The sequence below is a fragment of the Procambarus clarkii genome, chromosome 39, assembly GCF_040958095.1.
Source record: "Procambarus clarkii isolate CNS0578487 chromosome 39, FALCON_Pclarkii_2.0, whole genome shotgun sequence".
In the NCBI taxonomy this organism is placed as follows: Eukaryota; Metazoa; Arthropoda; class Malacostraca; order Decapoda; family Cambaridae; genus Procambarus; species Procambarus clarkii.
Genome location: NC_091188.1, coordinates 39660977 through 39680053, shown reverse-complemented (window position 1 = coordinate 39680053; position 19077 = coordinate 39660977). Strand labels below are relative to the sequence as shown.

Sequence of the window (19077 nt, the reverse complement as noted above, 5' to 3'; positions counted from 1 at the left end):
TACCAACTAAACCCTGTGCTGAGGCCGAAACCCTCAGACGTTTCGGAGCCGGACACGGAGGGAGGTGCAGGAAGAACCACAGGGGAAGGACCAGGGAGCGCGACTGGAGCCAAAGCCATAGCGACCAATGCCCCCAGGTCAGGGTCCCTAAAGCCAAAACGGGGCAGCCTCGGGGCATCCGGGTGGGAAACCAACCTAGCACGTTGCAATAACCTAAACCTAACATGCAATGCTGATGCTGCCTGTACCCTAATAGGAACATCCTCAAAGTAAAACTGGAGCACAAGCAGAGAACATGACTCGCAAGACTCCGGGTCAAAGGTGTCATTGACCCAACAGGCAGCATGAGAGTGGCAAAACAGGTGACTGTCACCCTGAGACAAGGGCACACTGCAACCTTCAAACCCACACAAGGCAGGGTGGAACTCGGGAGACACATCCATGGGTCCCCGAGCCCCAACAGGGGTTTCCAGGGCCCGTAGGTTAGCAACTACGGGAAGCCCGGGCAAGGTGTTGCTAACCAGTTAAGAAACCCAAACAAAACAAGGGTAAATGATAATACTGAAAACCCCTGGGACGTGTACAAGCACGGGGGCCTAGCAGAGGGCCACCAAAACAATACCAGGGAAACTATGGACCCACGAGGTAGAACCTCCACCAGGCAAACAAAACAAAAGAAAAACCCCGCAAAAGTACCCCGTCCCCAGAGGCAACAGGAACCGGTCGCCGCTTAGGTGGCAGGCCGCGCAACACCTTGATGCCCTAACCAGCACAATACCACTCCCTACCCAAGGCCAAACAAGGGCCCCAAGCCCCAGCTGGCTCCAAGGGCGAGGCAAATGCCGAGCAGCAAGAACCTCTACGTGAGCGGTTCCCGAATGCCCCAGACAAGATAACCCCGACACGCAAGGGCAGAACTCACAGGGCGCCTAGGGAAGGAAGCCCCTAGGCGCATGCAGCCCCGGTACTGATGAAGTACTCCTGGCCACCGCACACCACACAAAAACAGCAGAGAACGTCACACAAGGCAAACACCGCCCAGGAATTTGAGACCAGAGAAGCGTCTATCCCGGTTGACACTAGCTTGCGAACTGAAGGCAGCCGGTGTAGTGAGGTCCGAGGACCCCCCCTCCCGGGGAGGGGAGGTCTGCGCGGATGACCAGCGTGGCAGTAAATTGATTGTTTGATTGTTTTCCTTGGGATTGTAGGGAGTTTTCTACCTCTCTGTTCGGTTTTTGTTGTAGTTTCTTACCATGTGGGGTTTGTTTTGTTACGCCTACCTTTCTGGGTGCCTAACCCCGGTCGATGGCAGATAAGGAAAACCCCCACCCATATGGGGTTTTCCAGGGCCATTGCTCCCTGAAACCTCTCTGAAGTGGCCAGGTTCTGGCGCTGGTCCCTGGTAGGTCTGAACTCCATAGCTAATGTCCCGGTCTAACATAACATACATTAGCCCGATAAGCTCCAGGGAGCCGTAGGGGCTCACCACAGAAAAATCTGGATAAACATTATAATGCTATTTGAAATTTGGCTCAAATAAAAGTTCACATGGACTCGTACTGTATATATTTAAATAATGCATCAAACATACAAAAGATAGTTAACAGTTTTGAAGACTCACTAATATATAGTACTTGCAGAGAGTATATTAATTAAGATAATTTGACCAGTATATATATCAGTGTGCAAATGTTACACTGGAATATGATTGTCTTTCGCCCACTTCTTGATGACGCGGATAATTCCCTCCACTTGTGGATTAGCAGTGTTGCGAAGCAGTTGCAAGATGTCACCAAGTGAGTCTCTATAGATATGACAAAAAAAATTGAATGGTAAGATCATATGGTATTGGATTTTCTGAAAAATGCAAAAAACAATAAGGTAAAAATTGCAGTCACTGTAGTATAAAAATTACTGTACAGTACTGTACAATTTAGCTTGTCCTTTTCAAAATGTCCCTTGAAAAGTTCAAGCAATTCATGAATCAATAGCTCTTGACCCGATACGTAGCAATCTTTGTACTTTTCATTCAGGTCACTGATCCCATGTCTCACTTTCCTCAGTCTATTTGCAATCTTGTTATCACTATTCTTAAAATGAAGACACCTAAGAATTAGAAGATACCCGTCACTAGACATATCTCTCCCAAAAATTGGGGTTGGACAAAGCTGTCTCTATTCCAATAATCCTGTATGATATGTTTCACTAAATGTTTCATCATACATAATGCAAGAAAAACCAGTGTTGAATGTAACGAAATGCCAATTTCTGGCTGAAGCTATGTCTGATAGTGTTCAAATTACTAGGTGCCATCAGTCACCAAGTTCTTTTAGGCCTACCAGGGATCATGAGCCAGAACCTGGCCCCCTCAAAAGAGGAGCAGGGAGTGGTGGCACTTAAGATAAAATTACTGTGGATTTATTCATGTCTATCACCTAAAAGAAAGCACCCAGAAAGTCAGCTAACCAAAATAGACCACTGTTGGTTATAGCTAGACCACAGCCTTGAGAACCAAAAGAACTTTCCCAACGGTGTAAACAAACAATCAAAAATTCACAAAACTAGTGCAGGCTCCTCCAGTACTGCATGCACTCCGTATGGTCACACTCTCAGTACTGCCAAGTGTTGTTTAGTCATAATGGCTTAGCATTTTCTCCTGATAATTACCTTACCTCTCCCAGTACTGAGACCCTGACACGTAGGAGAGGTGCCCTTGTTTTTTACCCCGTGATGGCATCTGTTTACCGGAGGCCTGAATAAGCTGATGTTAGCCCCCATGTACCTGTGGGAGTTTTAAAACTTATGCAGTACTGTATGAGCTCTTATCTGGACTATATGGGAAGGAGCCCCATTCAGATAAGCCCAACATCTGGTGACAAACTCTCTCGACCCATACCACCATGTACCCCCATCCTACCTTTGCCCTCCCTCCATCTACCACCCTCCCATCCCTCGCTATCGCTCAATCCTACCCCATCCTCCTCCTCCCAGCACTTTCTTGAAGTCAGGCTGTCAGGATGCACAGGTTGTACAAAGTCTGTGCCACAGACTGTCAGACAAGACAACACAGTACAGACAAACAGAACTGACCTCCTCCATACTAGATCCAAATGTATGCAAATCTGCATGAGTAACTAACCTAACTCATTCTCCTGTATACTGTAGTTATAAACTTACTTTGGTTCTTTACCAGCAATTATCATCTGGAACATTCCTACACATGCCCCTCTTTTGCCCTCCCAGTACTCAGGGTTAGGGTCAAGTCTCTCCAGAACATCAAATGCTCTTGCTGCATAGTAGAACTGGCCCATCTTGTAACAATCATTGGCAATTAGCTGCAGCAAACTGAAAGCCTCTGCCGATGTCTCCATCTTGAGGTATAATTCCCAAGCAAGTCTTGGCTTACTGTTCATGATATCTGAGAAAATATAACAACAATATCAATGTCAAAACTCAAAACAGATATAATCAGTGGTATTGTATATTCAGTAAAATAACATAAAATTTTAGGTTGATGTGGAGAAATATCAATGTATTACACATAAAATCGCTTCTTAAATTAAACTTTGTAGTCATATTAGAGCAAAAACTCACAACATCTGGCTAGCCATGACAGAAATACATAGTCATTTTTAATCTTCTCATTCTGTATAAGAAGGAAAACTTCTTCTGCCTCCTTATATTCTCCCACAGCAGCCTTGGCCTGTTCAAGAAAACTAAAAATATATTATGCAATAAGCCAGCGTTCAATATAATGAAATGCCAATTTCTGGGAGAGCCCCAGACGCTGTTACTCTGATTCAGTGCCAAACTACTGCGCCAACAGTCACAAAGTTCTATTGGCCTGCCGGGGGACCACGATAGGAAGAAGACACAGAACCCATTCAGACTTGATGAAAAAGTAACATAACCTGTTCATATATGACAAATGTGAGATATATTAAAAAACCTCAACATTTTTATTAAATGACCTAGAACCCTACAAGCAAATTTACTTGGAAAAGATGATAATAATTGTGCAAAGTACTTTGAGAAAATATCCTGACAAAGTCTCCAGCCCAGCAATTGCCTCTCAAACAGTTGATATTAATTGCTTCAACAGTTTAAGAAAATGAAAAACCCAAAACCATTGACTTCTACAGCAGCCAGTAACATCGATGATAAGCCACAGATGTTTGTCACTAATCCATCATCTCCCACATCAAACGTAACCATTGACACCAAAAATGACCAGCCACCACCTGCTTCTGACATATCACCATCCTCCACCGATAGCGCATTGCTACCTTCCCCCACTGACGCATCACCATCTTCTCCATCTCAAAGGAGATGGTGGAGGATCATCTGAGGGATGACTTAAAGTACTATGTAAGATTTAAAAGTCCCTGCAAATACACAGGGCTAACATTTTCTTCTCCAGGCCTTCTGTAAACCAGATGCCATCTTGGAAAAAATTTGCAGGCACCCCTGGGGTGTGAGGACCTCAGTATTGAGAGGATGACCATGAGTAGCACAAGCTGCAGCAGCTCTCAGCACTGCTATGCAACTTGTGCCCATAACATCACTTAATAATGACAATAAATAACTACAATTATTTTGTGATAATGTCACAGAAGACCCTGACTGTGATAAGACTATGTACAACACATCATGAAACATGACCATGTTCTTTTAGAAAATAAGGGAAGAGAGAGAGACCTGCAGGGGATTTCCAGGATTTGAAGGAATGAAACCATGCAAATACTGCAGCGTCTGGGGCTGTTTACCGGAAAAACAGACACCAACTGCAGCTTAAACCTCCAGGCTACAGGAGGCGACCATGGAGTGCCATGTAAACAAGCATGCAAACCCTAGTGTACCCCCAACACAACCAAAGAATGCCCCAACCAAGGGGGGGAGCTCAAACAGAGGAATCCTCTACTTCTGAATAACTGAAGGTGAGGCTTCCCATTACGGTGGTCAGGCCTCTCGTGGCGAACACCCGAACACACCCGAGAAGGGAAGTTTTGGCTATGCAAGGGCAGTGTTTGTGGACACACAAGAAAGACCCTGAGTACATGAAGCCTGAAATGCCAAATGTGCCAAGCCCACTCAACAAACTGAAATCAAAACAGAATGTGAAGCCTAAACTAAAACGGCAGCAACACATAAAGCAAATTACCACAGAGCAACCAAGTCCAAGACTGGCTGGCACTTAGCTTGAAGCTTTGTGGCTTGCCCATGAAGGGGCATAGTATATATACATAGTATATATATATATATACTTGACATAACTTCCACTCTGTTATAAATATGAGAATGATGCACTGACACTGGGGAAACAGGATATATCGGCTAAAGAAGCAACCATCTGTTCTTAGCTCCAAATAATTTATAAAATACATTTACTGTTGAATTAATGGCCTGATTTTAGTCACATAAGTTATAGAAACTATATACAGTACATGAATAAATGTTTTCATAGATATAGACATTAACAGCATTTTATGATTCCTTTGAAACAAAGACTGAATAACAAACATTATTCATCATTCTTACCTGAGCATAATTGAAGTTAAACGTGTCATCATTGTAAAAGTAAGATTTTATTGAATTTAGATAAAGAAGAACATCCTCAAATTGTTTCAAAAGGAAAAAGCATGATGCCATGCACTGTCTTCCTGGAATGGTGTCACACTCGGAGGCACTCCCACCCACCAGCTGGAAATACTGCTGGGCAATCTTCAGATTTTCTCGCTGCAAAAGTTTTAAAGTTGTAATTTACCAAGAATTAGTATCTTAACTGCAGATCCTAATGATACACTCAATATTGCAAAGAAACTATCTTTCCAGATCAACCAGGCTGTGATTTATTCATCAGGCTGCGAGCAGCCACGTCCAACAGTCAGGTTGACCAGTCTAGCAATGAGAAGTCCTGGTCGAGGACCGAACCACGGGGACGCTAAGCCTCAAAATCATCGCAAGGTAACCGCAAGGTAAGGTAACCCAATGATGATTCTTTGACTACACACACACACAATACAACACCATTTGATGGTCTGCTAATGCTGACAGCAGAGTCAACCTTTAAACCAGAGATTTGTAAATTTCTACATGCCAGGGTCTTTGTTGCTATACAAAAGATATCAATCATGGATATTTATTAATTGGGCAGAATTTGCACAGCAACTAGAGAAAGGAGCATTTTGTATAGTGTAACTTTATTTGACACTGAAATATGCAAATTTCCAGAAGCAATTCAAGTTCATGTGCAGGTAGCTGAAACAATATAGTAAATCTTACTATGATGCAAATCAAAATATTGTACCATATGTGGAGTGCAGTATTTAAACAAATGATTAGTGTCATGGGCCAATCACCTCCCTAAGCTAATATAGATTACAAAGGGTTTTTGACCATAACTGGAAATTAACTTAATAACTACAATGATAAATTTAAGATATTTCCATTTTAACATTGTTGAGACATGTTAAAAGAACATCAATGACACTTACTGAACCAGTTTCTTGTCCTATGGCAGAATTAACTACCCCTTTAAGAATATATTCTTGTGGGACAGTTGGCTCCAGATCCTTGAGAAGAGCATAAGCTTCCTGTACTTCATCCTGTATAAAAAGATTGAATAAAATTATACAAATAGTAATGTAATAGGAAATGTAGCGTATAGTACTAGTACCGAAGGTAGCGCATCACCACCTGATGAAATATAACTAAATTTAATTGCTGCATTTTAATATACAGGTACAGTATTGTGCTGTGAATCTGCAGTGAATCATGGCACCTAGTAGTATGGCACTGAATCATTGTAATAGTTTCAGGGAACCACTGCTGCTTACCCTGAAACTGGTGTTTCATTACATTCAATGCTGGTTTTTTACATTACTGTAGTACATTTATAATGGAACTAGAGTAGTACCAAAGTAATTTTTGGATTTTGAAATTATTTCTTCTAATCACAAAACCTGTGGTGAGAAATAATTTCAAAGTACAATAATTACTTAAGTACTGTTCTAGTTTCCATTATAAATGTTGTACTAATGTAAAATACCATCATTGAATGTAATGAAACACCAGGTTTCTGGCCGAGCCCTGGAGGCTCCTTGATACCCCCCCCCCTCCCTCAGGTTGGCAGTTTTTTCATAATTTTAGAACTGATTAGTGTCAGCCCAGCTCCCTCCTCCCTAGTTAAGTGGAACTAACTACCAGGGGGCTGGCTTGACAAAGTTTTGGTTGTTTGTTTTATTATTGGGGGAAAGTTCTTTTGACATTTTGAGGACTGAGGTCTCATTTTTAAACCATACAGTGATCTGTTTTGATATGTCTACATTTCTGGGTGTTTCCCTGGATAACGGCAAAGATGATAAACTTTAAATGTAAAATGTTTATGGGCCATCACTCCCTTTGCCTCTCTGAGGGGATCAGGTTCTGGCTTGTGGTCTCTGGAAGTACTATTATATAAGCATATTATTTCTATTAATATTTCATGTATTTATTATTCATTAAATAATGTATGGCAGTGTTTGTTAGAAGAGTTAGTCGAGGATCATGTTGTTAGAATACGATAGGTTGGCAGCATTTGTGTGTGGGCGCCTTCCCTAGTCAGTCGGAGGGCGACTCCAGTGAGCAGTTGTTGGATCTGGAGAAACTGGATGGGGAGTGTCGGCTACTCCAAGTATATTGTTTTGCTTGGTTCACACAAAGAACAATCATCACAAATGTTCACACTTGTATGTCTGGTTTAACAGTGATTAAGTGTATTACCAGTATTATATTAATGTACTGCACATCATAACTCGGTGATGGTGATAATATTTTAGCAGTGGTCAAGTGTTGATTCCTGTTCCTTTTATTTGTTATATTATTTTTAGTTTCATTCCATGTAGTAAATTGGTGGGCCACCTTTTTAAGAATAGGTGTTTTCATTAATCCTGTAGCAAGCAGTTGATAGAACAGGCCAATAAGGGATTTACAAGCTGCTACCAGGTCTACAAGCCATACAGAATGTGAATGGTGACAGTATTTGTGGTAGTGCTGGGGTTTTACTTGGTGTTAGTATCTGTGGTCCTGGAAGGGGTGCCACATTATCTGAGTCCTGTCTAGCATTGGCCGAGGTGATGGACATTTCTTGCCATTCTTTTCCTCTTTCTCTTATTAAAAAATCCCCCTGGTATGTATGAGAGTTGCTGCATTCATAATTGCATTCTTTTGATTTTATTCACTCTGATATGAAATGCTGGGCAATCTGTTAAAACATATCTGTTGGTTTAGTGAATTTTTACATGGTTTTGAGTGGAAAAATTTGCAATTTGCAATGTAGAATGATTATTCTATAACAACTATATTTTTGCAAAACAGCTATGGCAATTACTAGAATATAATTACTAAATAAAGCATGAAAACAAAACAGAATATCTGAAGGAAAGAGAAAATGCTGTATGAGCTGTAATTACTAACTTATGCAAGGATAATATGAACCCAAACATTTTCAGACAAGTAATAAAATATGTAAACAGTACCTGTTTAAGGTAGTAAATCACAAGATTCAGTCTGGCCTCAGGAATAACATCAACCAGTGGAGGAAGGACTTGAAGAGCTCCCTCACCACCTCGAAAAACCACTAAGTTGTGTCGCACCAGATCTTGGGCAAATGTCAATGGTGATGATGTAACATCCTATAAAATAATTAACTTTTTAATATTCAGTTTTATATTATTCATACTTAAAATTTGATTTTCAGACTGTTAGTGAAAGACATTAACAGGTCCAAAATCATTATTATTTGCAATATGGCAAAATAGGTACAGTACAAGACATATAATTATGAGTAGAATTCCTATGAAAACTTAAATTGTAGGATAATACAGTACAAATTTCTGGGTATTTAGGCAGTACTGTACATGTAGTGATGATGGTAAAGTAAATAACGAATATAATGGGAGGTGATAAACATAAAACTGTCTCCAGGAGGATCGGAGTATACAGCTTAAGGAGGGCAGCCAACTCCAAACCAGCAGAGACCATAACTCCACAAGAGGAACCTCACCAAGCATATCAACATTCTCCGAGAGCCAATCAGAATAAAGTTCTTGAAGGCTCAAGAAATGCACGACAAAAGCAAAACCTGTGCCAAGCCCTAATCAAAAACAAAGAACAGGCCACTAGCCAGGACGACTCCAGAACCTTATAATGCACCCAATACGAGGAAAAAGAACTGAACTTAAAGGAAGTTCAGTTCAGATTCCATAACTGAGGCATAAACCGGGTTGCACAGGAGGTACGCACTAAGGGCCTCCCAAACCTCCACTGGGGTAACCTGGAAGGAAGGAAACCTCTGAAAGGACAAGTCTGCAGAACCCAAAGGTACACGGAAGTGAACCCTAGGGGAGCCGCACTTAACTCAAACTCATAAAGGGAAGGGAGATAAGAAAACCCATCACTCTGTAACAAAAGACTTTTCACAGAAGGCACAAAGGCCCACAAAAGGCCAAACGGGTTCCAAAGACCCAAATCCCACTCTCCCAAAGCCTGGGAATTGCAGAAGAGGGCCCCTGGGGCTGAGCTTGCATCCATACCCACCACCCAGGAAGAAAAAGTGGAGTCCAAGAAAAAGGCTTCGAAGGAAGAGGTCGGCTGGGAAGACCCAGAAGCCTTGGCAGAATTGAGAGACTCAACTGCCACCATGCCTGTATCAGAAGGGGCAAGCCCCAGATCACCCTAAGCCACATCCCGAGCTAAACCCTGCCTTGATTCCACAACCCTCAGATGCTTCGGAGTCAGAAGCAGAGAGGGAGGACAAGGGCGAAACTGGCCCACCAGGAAAGGAAGAGGGGATGCGAATGGAACCAAGGTCAAGGTGACCAACACCTTAAGTGGTGATGCTTGATGTTTAAATATAAGGATTATTATAGAGCATACTCTAGTGACTTTTATATTTGTTCCATTCACCTGGGCTTTTTTATATTTGTTATAATTAGGCGGGAAGAGGAACGAACATGTAATCCATATGGTGTTTATTGACAGCAGATGATGATGTCACACCGGTTATTGGATACAAGACTTGCTATTTACAACACTTATAAAACAAAAGAGCACCTGTTCAAAATATTATGCACCTAATCTAAGTAGTTCTTAATCCTACAAAATACTTTAATCCTAAGATTTAAAAATCCTCTCTAACACTGTCCATAAAGCCGTAGATTGTAAATCCAAGTTTTCTGCCACAAGGTTATGGAAAATCTAATTTTCTACTGATATGAACATCTGGTCCCTCACCCAGCAGTCAAACTGTGCTCCAAAATTGCTGTTGTTAGCCAACGCCCTCAATTCTGTATATAAATCCTGTAAGAATTCCTGTTGCTATCTTGTCTTCCTCTGGAAATCCATCAAACTGATGTGATATAAAGGTTTCACTATATAATGACATTTAAGCAGGGTAATCAGGTCTTCATAGGTCTTTATGTTATTACCTAAGTGTAGTTACAGGATAAGAGCCACGCTCGTGGTGTCCCGTCTTCCCAGCACTCTGTCATATAACGCTTTGAAATTACTGATAGTTTTGGCCTCCACCACCTCCTCACCTAACTTGTTCCAACCATCTACCACTCTGTTTACAAAAGTGAATTTTCTTATATTTTTCCAGCAGCTTTGTTTCGTTAGTTTAAATCTATGACCTCTTGTTCTTGAAGTTCTTGTTCGTCTTGAAGTGTGTGGTAGCTTTGGAGTGCACACGTTACCCTGGACACTATATACTGCTGTACCCAATAAAACTAAAAGTACCAATTTCTTGTTTTTGTCTTCCTTAATCCCATGATACTTGAAATTTGCTTCCAGCAGGCACAGTCACAGGTCTAGTGAGATCTTGGTAGCATCAAACGGTTCCATTGGGATGAGTGATGAAGTAGCCATGGCCATAGGTTAAACACAACTCACTGTTGTCCAAGTTCTTTCACTCATCCACATGACGTACTCTACCCTCTATGCTCCTCACCTTGTCTTGTACATACAAATACAAATATTTATTCAGGTAAAGTACATACATACAAGGTCAAATACAAAAGTTGATGGATTTATAGATAGAGCTAGTACATACAATGCCTAAAGCCACTATTACGCAAAGCGTTTCGGGCAGGAAAAATACTAAAACTAAAACTTAATACTAATTGAGATTAAAGTATAAATTGTGTTGAGAAAAAATCAGGCTCTCAAAAAATAAAAACATAGGCTCTCTGCATCCACTGTTAATCCTCGTCACCACTGTTATAATTAGTTGGGAAGAGAAACGAACATGTAATCCACATGGCATTTATTGACATCAGACGATGATGTCACACCGGTTCTCGAATGCATGACTTACTACTGTACTTAATACTAATAAAACAATTGCATCTGTTTGAAACATTATGCACTAACCTAAGTAGTACTTAATCCTACAAAATACCTTAATCATAACAATATTTTATGCAGTAAAGGCTGGGTTTCGATAGTTTGTGCTCTAGGGTACAGCTTAAAAGCACATGGCCCCCCCCCCACCTTGTATTAAGCAAAATTGCAGATAACAAATAGCCTAGACTATTGGAAATGTCAAAGGTGATGTGTAGATTTACTCATAACCATTTTTGAAGGTTAGAATAACGAGTGATGAGCCATGAATGACACAATGAAAGCCTATTTATATCTTAAGGAAAAGATTCATTTTCAGGTAAGATTTATCTGTCCATTGAGTGAATGGCACATTATAGGGACTAAGCTGTGGTTTTTAAATGTGGTTCCAATTCTTATGTTTGTTGGAACTATTATTTACTGTCAATGTGATTAAATATACAGTATGTACTTTAAATTGTGATGAAATGATATGCCCGAAACGCTGTGCGTATTAGTGGCTTTAGGTATATTACATACTTGCTCTACCTAGAAATCCAATTCTGTATTCTTCTTGTATCTCTTTATGTATACAGTATGTACTTTTCCCTAAATAAACATCATTATTTTATATTATTTGTATATATATATATATATATATATATATATGTTGGCTGAAAAGAGGCCTTAGACTTATTTACTGTGTAAAGAACCATTGCAGACGAGGCTACCAGGAGGCAATGGTCTGTATTGGTTCACTGACTTTCTGGATGCCTTCCCTGGTGAGGAGGTGGAGTGTCACCTGCTTCCTGCACCTCTGTGAGGGGGGGGGGATGGGGCAGATTCTGGCTCTGGTCCATAGTAGGTTGAACAGAACTCCATGGCTGATGTGATCTAGTAGTTAGGAGCCATCTCAGCGAGATAGATTGAGGCAGCCACCGGTGGTCTACCAGATATTGGCATTTCATTACATTCAATTTTATCTCATAAAGAGCCAGATTCTGGCCCTGTCTCTCAGTAAGTAAGGCTGGGTTTCAGGAGCTCCTCTCTCTGTAAGTAAGTCTGCTGCATCTACCAAAGGTTTGGCTGGACCAGCAGTAAACTGAGGGAGCCCTACCAGAAAAGCACAAGCATCATGTTGAGAAACAAAGCTGATGTATACAAACATTTAAGTTATCTATATATTATTTTAAAATTACCGTAGTTACAATGACAAATTTTGAAAAGACACACAGATAACTGTACTGATGGCATTATTCCTTTACTAAAACTAGGCAAACACTAAACATTACTGCATTGAATAAGGACTCACTTGTAATGTTCTTAGTTCTTGTTCTGCAGCTTTCCCATTGTAAAGTCTAAAATGGTTACAGGCTTTGAGATTGATAGCAATGGGAGAGTCTGGATAGTGTTGGAGGTAAACAGCCAGTACCTCCTGTGATACATCATAGTAGTCCAGCTTGTAGTAACACAGAGCCACGTACACATTCAACGCCAAGTATTCTCTAAGGGAAGAAATAAGAATATGTGACGTTATCTAAATAAACCAAAACAAGTTTAACCCCTCAACTGCGCCAGCCAACAAATGTCGTTTTGAGAGTTGTTATTTTTTTTATTAGGCTATATTTTAATGTTTTTTAATGTTTTCATTACACTTTGTGTTTTGAAATAAAAATGGTTTAGTTTGGGAACATTTTGACATTAACTTTATCTGAACATTTATAAAAACAACAGAAATATGTCCTTAACAATTGCACTTTGAAGTTTTTGCCTAAAACAGGTGTGCAGTGCAGGGGGTTAACATCTAGCAACAACAGATGATTATAACAATTATTCTGTAATGCTGTTGAGCGTGGAAAGTTGCATGAATGGGCAGGCGACACTTGGAATATCCTACACATCTTCATTTACGTTCTTCTCCCAGAGTAAATGCCTCCTTCCCTCATGACAAGTGACACAGGGAAATAATAATGATCCATTGTATGCTAAGTACTTTATAGTGTAACTTATAAATTCAGACTTGTTTATAATGAAATCATCCTAACAGTGGTTCTATTTTCATAAGGAATTGCACCCCTTGGATATCAGTTTTATGTAAGAATTTGTGGTGAATTCCAAATCGACTGTACATAGTAATTTTCTGTCGATTATATTTGTGCACTATTTTTATTTTTTGCACTTTTAGTAGAAACAAGAAAAGACATCATTAAGAAACAAGAGAAGGGATCTCAGATGATCGTAGAGTATATATTCCACCCAGGAGTCATGTCACCCTCCATGTTGATGTAACTTTCATACCCACCTTAACAGTAGTCTCTACAAGTGGTTCCATCATCACTCTAGAGAAGGAACACAGTGCCAAGTCTAACTCACTCCACCACAAAGGATACTTGGTGGTAGATTGAGTGACTGATGTGACTTATGGCACCTAGTAGTATGGCACTGAATCAGTGTGATAGATAGATAGCGTATGTACTTTACCTGAATTTGAATTTTGACATTCAATTACATCATTACATTGTGACTTGGATAACACATTAGTATAGATATTCTCCAAGAATACCCATTTTACCAATACTGTAGCAATGTAAAGAAAATATATACACAAATAAGAGTGACAAGGTATATACTTTGGCTAACCTGTTATCAAGTAATATACGCTTATATATATCAATAGCCTCTTGATAGTGTGACCGTAGGTAGTGTATGGAGGCTAAACTGAGCTGGTCCTCGATTACATCTTCTAGCTGCTGGTGATGCATCATCAGTCGCTTTTCATCATTAAATTTGTGGGCCAGGTGAAAAAATAGCCTTGTTCGAAGAGGAGATTTCGGAGCTTTTTCTGCTGCCTAAAGACACGAAACAATCTGCAGTAATATGATACTAAAAATAATCATAGCAGAAGATAACTAAATACACAAGAATCTTTGTTGTTATCTTTTACATAAAATAACTCAGTACTATATTACAAAAAAGGTTAACATATGAAAATAAAACTCACCTCTTCAGCTTCTGGGTACATCCCTAAGTAAAAGTAACAACATGCCAGACTGATCCAGTTTTCAGGTGCAGGGTTTTTATGCTGCAGAGTCAGGGTCTGAAACTCTATCAATGCCCGTTTGTAGTCGCCCAAGTGGAATGCGCAATAACCAATCCACTGATCATTGAGTTCATTGGTGTTACCACTGCTACGCTGAAACTGAAAAAAGCCCCATTGAATATAATGAAACGTCTCTTTTCTGGTAGGGCCTCGGAGGCTTCCCGAAGCTATCCTGCTGAGCTGGCTCCCTCCTTTTGAGTCACAGCAGCCATAGTAGTTCTGTATTATGGTCTACCACGAACTAGAGCCAGTACCTGACAATTCCCCACAGAGGCACAGTAAGTAGGGGGATTGTTACGATCACCCTTACTGAGAAAACATCCAGGAAGTAAGTGAAGCAATACAGATAATTGCAAGGTTAAATAAACCACCCCAATTAGACTAGCCACCAACAAGTGGCAACACCACCAGAAGCTCCTGGTGTCCATGCCACCTTTGCCTAAATCCAGAGCTGATACCATGAACTGACACACCTGTTAAAAAGGAGAGAATTGGGGAGCTACCAAGACCCTACCAGAAAGAGACATTTCATAACATTCAATGTAGGTTTTCTGGAGGATTCAAACAATGGATCCCTGAAGCGAACTAATAACAGAAAACAAGGAAAACATGAAACATACTAGGGAGGAGGAGAGCAAAGATGAAAATCATAAAAACAAGATGCTGGGGTGGGAAACCTCGCCAAGGGCAATGCAAGCCTAACGGAGACCAGGTACATTGACAAAGTAGTGAGCCACAAGGACCCTATTAGTTCTCTAGAAGCCCCAAGCCCAAATATCAGTCTATGACATGTTAGAGAACACAGCGAAAAGAGCTGTGAACTTGCAAAGATCATGGAACCGAGAGTAGACCACTGGCTGGATAGACTTTATGACACCACAGACAACCTTTGATTAATGAACTTTGGAACCAGCAGAATCAAGGTGAATGGGCCAACAAACTGCATTTACTAAAAGCAGTGCGGGTGGCACCAAGGTAGCACAGAACCACCACAACCAGACAACAAATAAGGCATCCAAGTTGGACAAACCAATCATCAACCAACAAAGGAACTCTATGGAAAGCCAACCATCTCTTTCTTCACCAGAAAGGACAGAGAAGGCTGGAAACAAAGAAACCACCCACCAGGGCCAAAAGAACAGAACTTGAGACTCCAGAGGAGAGCATGAAGCTCCCCCACCTGACAACCACAGGCAAGGGTCAACAAAATCAGAGCCTTAAGTAACGTATCCTGAACCAAAGGGGCAACAGAGAAACAAGAGGAGAGCAAAAACACCAACATCTTGTTCAGAGACCAACACAGCTCAGGAAGAGCATGAGCCTGCCTGAGGTGAAAGAAAGCATGACACATCATTAAGTCTCAAAATGTCATCATTAAGTCATGGTGCTAAATGACACCAAGGAGACATCGATACGAAAGGCCAACAAGAACAGTTTCGCCAAAGCTGAACAGTAATAAGCAAGCAATGTTGATCAACAAACAACCAGGACAAAACTACTGGAATAGACACACATAGTCGGAAATGTGACGAAGAGATACACAGGTGAAAGAAGTGCCGAGAAACTTCATACTGCCACTGCAAGAAGACGCAGGTGGGACACGAACAACTCAACCACCTACACCACATACAAATGGTGGCAGATTTATGAAAGAAATATCCAGATGAGAATATTGGTGAAGAATATCAAACTAGCTGTGTATGACATTAGCCAATTTGCTGAAAGAGGCAAAATCACAGAAATAAGCCTGGGTTTGGGCACCAGGCCAGTAGAACTGGACATTATGGCTGAGCTAGTCACTGAGGAGAAGGCAAGATCACCTTACTCGAGTATGTATTGCTTTAGTTACTTCATGGATATTTTCTCAGTGAGGGTGAATGTAACAATTCCTTGCTTCCTGTGCCTCTGTCAGGGAACCACCTGACAAAATAGACCAGGTTCTAGCTCTGGTCCCTGATGCACTATTATATAGGACTATAAGACTCTTATGGCTGATATGGCATGACACTGGAGGAGCCATTTCAGTGAGATAGCTTCAAGGAGCTAGCATTTGGTTCCTCCAGAAAGTTTACACAGACTTAGCAACAATAAAAATCCACTACTACTACAAAATTGTGATTTTATAAAACTTGGATGGAAATAATTTAAGTTTGAGACAAACAACATATGTATTAACATTACTACAACATACTATAAATTGCATGAAAAACAGTATGGAGAAATGCAACCAGGTACAGTATTTAATTGTGATGAAATATGCAGATAACCGATTTTAAAAATTCATTTAGACTATCAATGATATGTGCACAAAAGAAACTCCAGCATAAATGCCATGAAATGCCTCTTTCTGGTGGGTACCTTGGTCCTCCAAGATACCCATCCAAACTCTTCCAAATTTTGGGTACCAGGCTATAACGAATCACTAGTGCTTATTAGAGATCAGAACCAAAATCTGGTCCCATTCAATAAGGACAAAGGTAAGTCTGGGGTTATATGATCACCATATAATATTGAAGGGAAGACCACTAGAAAGATAGAGCACACCAAAATAAGCAACTGCTTTGACAACAGTTGCATCTCTGATTGGAACTATGTACACACTCATAGTCTACGTTCAAACACTAGTTAGTACTACCCCCTCACCACCCAGACCAGCACCAGGTGGTCCCCGGTAGGCCTACAGAACTCGGTGGATGATGTGACCTAAGTAGTTGGTACACTATCAGTGATAGTAGTTTTAGGGACCCTCAAGGGGGCTGCCCGCAGAAAATATGTACAGTGTTTAACTGTGAAAATCGTTCACTAATGTAGAAGGGGCTTACACTCAATACGGGGCAGTGAAAGAACGTGTTGAGTTTCATGAGAGGGAGCACAAGTGCAAGATGCAATTTGGGGCTCCTGTATACAATACTGTACTGTGAGAGAGGAAGTGGTAAGGCAATAAGAAATGACAGGTGAGGGAGATGAAAGAAAAGGGCAGATAGGGATAGGTAATAAGATTTACATTAACAAATTTTGATGGTACTCATAATTTAGTTAAAAGTAATTTGTACCTCTAATAGAGTAATGGCTCCTGTAAAATCTCTCTTCTTAAGGAAATCTTCTAACTTTGGCAGCACTTTCTTGTTGCTGCCAGAGTTAGCCTCTGTTGCAGCATTTGATGACAAGGCTGGCTTTGCACGTGACAGTATCTGAAACAATGTAAAATTATTTTATTTATACAGTATTACATATTTAAGATTTATGAGAGAAACATGAAATTATTGTATAAGCACAAACAAAAATCTGTTAAGTTAGATTTAATTCAATTTTAATTCAATTGTGTCAGGGGACAGGAAGTCAACGTGTACTCATACACATTTTGGCTTTTATCAAGATCATCCCCTCCCCTTGCTGTACAGTACTGTCAGGTTCATTCTTAACACACGATTGGGATTTCCAGGTTCAAATTCCAGGTGGGGCAAAAATGGTTAGGTGCATTTCTTATCACCTAATGCACAGTTCACCTAGCAGTAAATGGGTACGTGGCAGTTAGTCAATTTGTTGTGGGGTTGCATCCTGGGGAAGGCTAGTAGTTCGACCTTGGGGGGACATCTATATAATCCTAACATGTATAACACTGGCTGCCTGTTCCCCCTAAAAATTTATAATTATTATTATACTTGACATTTGAAAGAACTGGTATGGAATGATGTCTTCTAACTTGTTCCTTAATTCATTATGTGTCTGTTCTAACAGAGCCTTAATATAACCCACTCTTAAGAAATAACAGAAATTACAACATTCAAGGAGCTCCTACAGAAAAAAAATGTGAAAAAACAAAATAAAATGGTCTACCTAAAAATTGGTGTTACTCTTTACAATACATAGAATCACAACTTACCATGATTTCTTATTTGTGATTGTGTTCTTCTTACAAATTTAAATAGACATATTCAGTTGCAAAAAATATGTGCAGAGATTATTTTATCTGCTTGTTATTTCCGTCTTATGTGGAGTGAACTGTCAGGTTCTCCCAACCTGGGGCACAAGGCCCACAAGCACAAGGCTCTTCCTTGGGAAGAGAGCAGCGTAAGGGAGATGACAGGGGATGGTCTTATATGGTTCGTCTTGCTGGGCACTGTACCCCACTTCACCTCTCCTGTTGGAGGTCCTGAGTGTCGTGGAGATGACAGGCGATGGTCCTGTACGGTCCGTCTTGATGGTGACTGTACACCACTTCTCCTCTCCTGCTGGAGGTTCTGAGTGTGATAAAGTGAGTATCGTTGAGATGATAGGCGATGGTCCAGTATGGTTTTTCTTGCTGGTGACTGTACACCACTTCACCTCTCCTAATGGAGGTTCTGAGTGTGGTAAAGTGAGTGTGACAGAGATGATAGGCGAAGGTTCTGTATGGTTCGTCTTGCTGGTGACTGTACACCACTTCACCTCTCCTACTGGAGGTCCTGAGTGTGGTAAAGTGAGTGTGACAGAGATGATAAGCGAAGGTTCTGTATGGTTCGTCTTGCTGGTGACTGTACACCACTTCCCCTCTCCTGCTGGAGGTCCTGAGTGTGGCGGAGACGGCAGGAGACACGGCCACAGGCCAGGCTCAGGAACGTCAGGGCCGTGTTGTGTTT

The 19077-nt window shown here is 40.8% G+C and overlaps 1 protein-coding gene across 1 annotated transcript; it reads right to left on the bottom strand.

Moving 5' to 3' along the window:
• Nucleotides 1–1549: 1549 nt before the first annotated feature.
• Ttc26 (tetratricopeptide repeat domain 26) lies at nucleotides 1550–19073 on the bottom strand. Its single transcript, XM_045745781.2, has 11 exons — nucleotides 18342–19073; nucleotides 17512–17649; nucleotides 14360–14557; nucleotides 13999–14207; nucleotides 12671–12863; nucleotides 8517–8672; nucleotides 6495–6605; nucleotides 5539–5736; nucleotides 3595–3703; nucleotides 3178–3418; nucleotides 1550–1804 (listed from the first exon to the last, which is right to left on the bottom strand). The coding sequence occupies exons 1-11, from the start codon at nucleotides 18342–18344 to the stop codon at nucleotides 1693–1695; spliced, it is 1668 nt and encodes a 555-aa protein (XP_045601737.1). The 5' UTR covers nucleotides 18345–19073; the 3' UTR covers nucleotides 1550–1692.
• Nucleotides 19074–19077: the final 4 nt, after the last annotated feature.